Genomic DNA, 5,120 nt, shown 5'->3' with positions numbered 1-5,120 from the left:
CCTTAAGTAAATTAAAAGCCTCGATACAAGCGTCGTCAAATAAGAAAGGTTGGTCCTTTTCGAGAAATTTAGTCATAGGTCGAGCGATTTTAGAGAAATCCTTAATGAACCGGCGGTAGAATCCGCGTGACCTAGAAAGCTTCGGATTGCCTTAACATCCGAGGGTATGGGTAAGTCTTTGATGGCGGTAACTTTGGCTTTATCAACCTCGATTCCCGCCTTAGAAATTTTGTGTCCTAATACCACCCCCTCATTTACCATGAAATGGCATTTTTCCCAATTAAGCACTAAATTAGCCTTCTCACATCGTGTCAACATTTTATCAAGGTTATGGAGGAAATGGTCGAAAGAGTCTCCAAAAACCGAGAAATCATCCATGAAAACCTCCATGGAGTCCTCAATCATATCCGAGAAAATCGCTAGCATACACCGTTGGAACGTCCCCGGGGCGTTACACAACCAGAAGGGCATTCGGCGATATGCAAACGTACCGTATGGGCATGTAAAGGTCGTTTTTTCTTGGTCCATGGGGTTAATGGGGATTTGGAAATACCCCGAAAACCCATCGAGAAAGCAATAAAATTCCTTTCCACTTAAACGCTCGATCATTTGATCGATGTATGGAAGGGGAAAGTGATCTTTCCGTGTGGCGTCATTTAAGCGCCTATAGTCGATACACACACGCCATCCCGTGATGGTTCAGGTCGGGACAAGTTCATTTTGGTCGTTAACGATCACCGTGGTCCCGCCCTTTTTTGGAACCACTTGCACGGGACTCACCCATGGTGAGTCCGAGATGGGGTAAATTAGGCCCGCGTCTAACAACTTAATAACCTCCTTTTTCACAACATCCTTCATATTAGGGTTAAGTCTTCGTTGTCGTTGGACAACCGGTTTGTAGTTCTCTTCCATAAGGATTTTGTGAGTGCAATATGATGGATTTATCCCCGGGATATCCGTGGTTTTCCATGCAATTGCGTTATGGTGAGACTTGAGAAGTGAAACAAGCTTTGACTTTTGGTCAACGGTGAGTCTCTTAGAGATGATCACCGGTAATTGACCCGATTCTTTAAGAAAAGCATACTCAAGATGCTCGGGGAGCTCTTTTAGCTCAAGAGTAGGAGGTTCTTCCCAAGAGGATTTGATTTGAAATCTATCCTCGTTAGGAATAGCCTCAAATGACTCTTCCCGAATTGTTTCACCCTCAAGCTCATTATCATCAACATTTACATTCATCAATTCATTAAAATCGGCTTCTAAGTCCACAATATCACTTTCAAAAACTTGGTTAAAACCCGAAGTATCTACCCCCAAGAGCTTTTCAAGCTCTTCATCCACATAAAGGTCAATATGGTCTAGGGCATAACACTCATCATCATCGGTATTGCTCGGTTGCTTCATAGCTTCCCGAATGTTTATGGTAACACGCTCATCACTAACTCCAATGTTGAGTTGGTTACGTTGTACTAAGATGATGGTGTCGGCGGTTGCAAGAAATGGTCTACCTAAGATGAGGGGGACTTGAAGGTCCTCCTTCATCTCCATGATAACAAAATCAACCGGGAACACCAAGGAGTCAATGCTAACCAAGATGTCCTCGGCGATTCCAATTGCGGTGTCAAACGAGTGGTTGGCCAATCTTATACGGATTTTAGTTGGTTTGAGAGGTCCAAGGCCAAGTCTTTCATAAAGTGAGTGGGGCATTAAATTAATGCTTGCTCCCAAGTCGGCTAGTGCATTGACCACTTCCGATTCACCAAACTTGCATGGGAAAACAAATTTTCCCGGATCACCTAACTTCTTAGGGATCCTTGGCCTTGATGCAAGTATCTTGTTGCATTCCTCTTCAATAAAGAAGAACGTTTCTTCATGATATTTACCCTTTTGAGAGATTAACTCTTTGATGAAGCGTCCATAGTTGGGCATCCCTTTAAGCACATCGGTAATAGGCAAGTTGACCGACACATTCTTCATCATTTCTTAGAACTTTTTGTATTGAGCCGCCAACTTGTCCTTTCTTAAAGCTTTTGGATATGGAACCGGTCTTGTGATTTTTGAAGATTCTTTACCCTTATCCTTACCCTTTTCATCGTGACCTTTTGCATTATTACCATTGACCCCGGTTGCATCAACCTTTTCTTTACCCTTCTCATTACTAACCCCGATATCTTCTTCAACGAAGCTTGGTAGTGGTTCTTGGGTGATAAAGGGTTGTGGTTGTGGCTCTTCAACTCCTTGGGTAGTGAGACCGCTTTGAGTGGTTATGGCGTTGACATTTTCATTTCTATTTGGGTAGCTAGGGTTTTGGTTGTTGTTGCCCTCAATAGGGATCACCCTTGTGGTGTTGTTGTTTTGGTCATGGTGTTGTTGACGGTTATTGTTGTGAGAGTTTGGGTTAACTTGAGGTCTTTCGGAGACATAACTTGAAAGTTTCCCTACGGTGGTTTCTAAGGTTTGGAACGAGGTTTGTTGTTGCTTAAGTTGTTGCTTTAAGAACTCGTTCTCCTTCAACAAGAATGCTTCGGTTGATTCCACCTTTTTGATGTAGGTTTGCATAAGCTCCTCTAGTCCCTTTGAAGGTTGTGAAGGTTGGTTATTTGGTTGAAGTTGTTGCGGTTGTTGATTGTAACCTTGGTTATTTTGAGGTTGACTATAACCTTGGTTTTGATAACTTTGGTTTCCTTGGTAATTTGGGTTGTAAGATTGGTGAGATTGGTTGTTGTAACCTTGTTGGTTGTGGGATTGGAAGTTATTTTGACGGTTTTGGTTGTAATTGGAGTTGTAGCCCTGGTTTCGGTTTTGGTTGGAGAATCCGGGAGGTGTGTTGGATTGAGTGTTGAAGGATACTTGCTTTTGGTTAGGGTTGTAGTAGCTATTGTTTGATTGATAAGAGTTGTTGCCTTGGTTTGAAGTTCCCCCTCTTTGAAAGTTTTGGTTGCTCACAAAGTTCACATGAGCTTCTGAATTCATAGGAATGTCATCCAAGTCAATGTGAGTGCATTGATTAACTTGGGGACAATATTTGGTGAGGTGTGGTCCTTCACACCTTTGACAACCTACTTGCATAGCCACTAAGGTTTGTTGTATCTTCTTCAATTCTTTCCCATATAATTGAAATTGGTTGTTCAAGCTTGCCAAGGTAACTTGCCCATCTTCACTCTCCACTTGAGACACATTCTTTCTCACCAATTCCCTTGGTGAAGGTGCCCATTCATATGTATTAACCGCTATATCTTCTAGTAACTTTTCGGCCGCATTGGGAGAATTGTACATGAACACTCCACCCGAAGATGAATCAAGGTATTGCTTCGTTTGAAAATTAGTGCCCTGGTAGAACGTATTGATGTACTCCTTCTTGGTTAGACCATGCGGTGGGCAAGCTCTTAATAGCTTCTTGAAACGCACCCACGCATCATACAAAGACTCATCTCCCATTTACGTGAACCCATTAATTTCCATTCTTAAACGCTCCACCTTCGATGGTGGGAAAAAGTGATTAATAAATGCTTCGTTCTAATCTTGAAAAGATCTAATAGAATCCGATGGCAAGTTCCTTAACCAAGCCTTAGCTTCCCCATCAAGCGTGAATGGGAATGCTCTTAGCTTAAAAGCATCCTCGGTGACATCCTTGTTTTTGTAGATATCACAAATATCGTTAAAATATTGCATGTGATCAAAAGGGTTTTCATCTATAAGCCCACGAAAAAGTCTATCCTTGAACATTGTGAAAAAGTTACCCTCGATCTTCCAATTTTCCGCCTCGATTGGTGGTTTTGTGATGGCCGGAGGCACAACCGTTTGTGCCACCATTCTAACATTCCACATTGGAGTGTCATTTGGATCATTTGCAACTACCTCTTCAACAATTGGTAGAGGACCACCATTTAGTTCACCCTCTTGTTCTCCGTCCATTTCTATTAACCCGAATGGCAAAACCTCAAAATTCTTCCTTAATTCCCGTTCTTCTCTACGCTTATAAACCCCGTGTATGTGTTTCTCCGGATCGGAAAATGGTTGTGTGCAATCTTGATCCTTGTGGGACCTTCTTATCATACACCAATAGACCTAATCCTTCAAGACAACAAAAACACAAGTGATTATTCAATACAAAATAATAAATAAAAGACAATAAAAGTAACTTTTGTAAGGACGAATCCTTACAAAAGGATCGAATAACTAAAAGCTTAAACCAAATACACAACTTAACTTAGCTAACCGCTTCCCCGGCAGCGGCGCCAAGAAAGTGTGACATGGCGTGGATACACCATACATAACTTCCCAAATTTATACAAGATTCAAATATCACAAAAAGCACGCACAGTCTAACGAGCACTTAAAAACCCGGTTGCTATAGTACTTAATGCAAGTATTCTTATCATGTTCGTCCCGAGAGAGCGGCGTAGTTTATGTATTTGGAACTAATAGTTATCCTAGGGGTTTTGTTTTGATTGGGGGGGGGGGGGGGTGTTTGCGAGAGATTTTGACTAATTACCTAAATTTGCAATTAACAAATTAAACTAACAAATAACAAGTAACAAGTAATGAGAAGTAATCAATATGATGAAGAGTGTTCACTTATCTAATCCTCTTTATGCTTAGATGGCCCTTATTTTCCCCAAATTGTTATCACTTAAGTTGTTTGAACTAGTAAATATTCTTAATCCAATTTTACCTTGCAAATTCACATAAGCTTAGCAACACTAGATCAAGTGAGATATGAGTTGATTATTGAGATTATGCCCGGGTTAAAATCACTTAAAACCCTTCAATTATCAAAGTCACCTAAGATAATCAAACACCACTATGATGAACAAAGATCAATTGAAAACCAACCTAGCCTAGAAACACAATCACTTGAAATTCCTATTCTAGTTGTCTAGATCACCAAAGGTGTTGAAGCATAGATAGATTCACTTCCAAAATCACTTAAGGAGCTACTCAATCCATGTAATCAAAGTAAAATCAATATCAAACATAGCAATGGACCTCATGGCTAACTCAATAACACTATCTCATGTATTTTCATTCAAAAACAACTTTCATTCAATAGATTAAGGGCACATCATGCATTAAAGATTCATAGATAAGCAAACACAAGAGATTTAGCTACTCATGGCAAA

General features: G+C 40.6%; 1 protein-coding gene across 1 annotated transcript; it reads right to left on the bottom strand.

Annotated features, from left to right (window-relative positions):
• Positions 1-699: 699 nt before the first annotated feature.
• Positions 700-1,977, bottom strand: LOC139904409 (uncharacterized). Its single transcript, XM_071886349.1, has one exon. The coding sequence runs from the start codon at positions 1,975-1,977 to the stop codon at positions 700-702; it is 1,278 nt and encodes a 425-aa protein (XP_071742450.1).
• Positions 1,978-5,120: the final 3,143 nt, after the last annotated feature.

The sequence above is a fragment of the Rutidosis leptorrhynchoides genome, chromosome 1 (assembly GCF_046630445.1).
Source record: "Rutidosis leptorrhynchoides isolate AG116_Rl617_1_P2 chromosome 1, CSIRO_AGI_Rlap_v1, whole genome shotgun sequence".
NCBI lineage: Eukaryota > Viridiplantae > Streptophyta > Magnoliopsida > Asterales > Asteraceae > Rutidosis > Rutidosis leptorrhynchoides.
The sequence above is the reverse complement of the archived record's forward strand: the minus strand, read 5'-3'. Positions and strand labels throughout refer to the sequence as shown.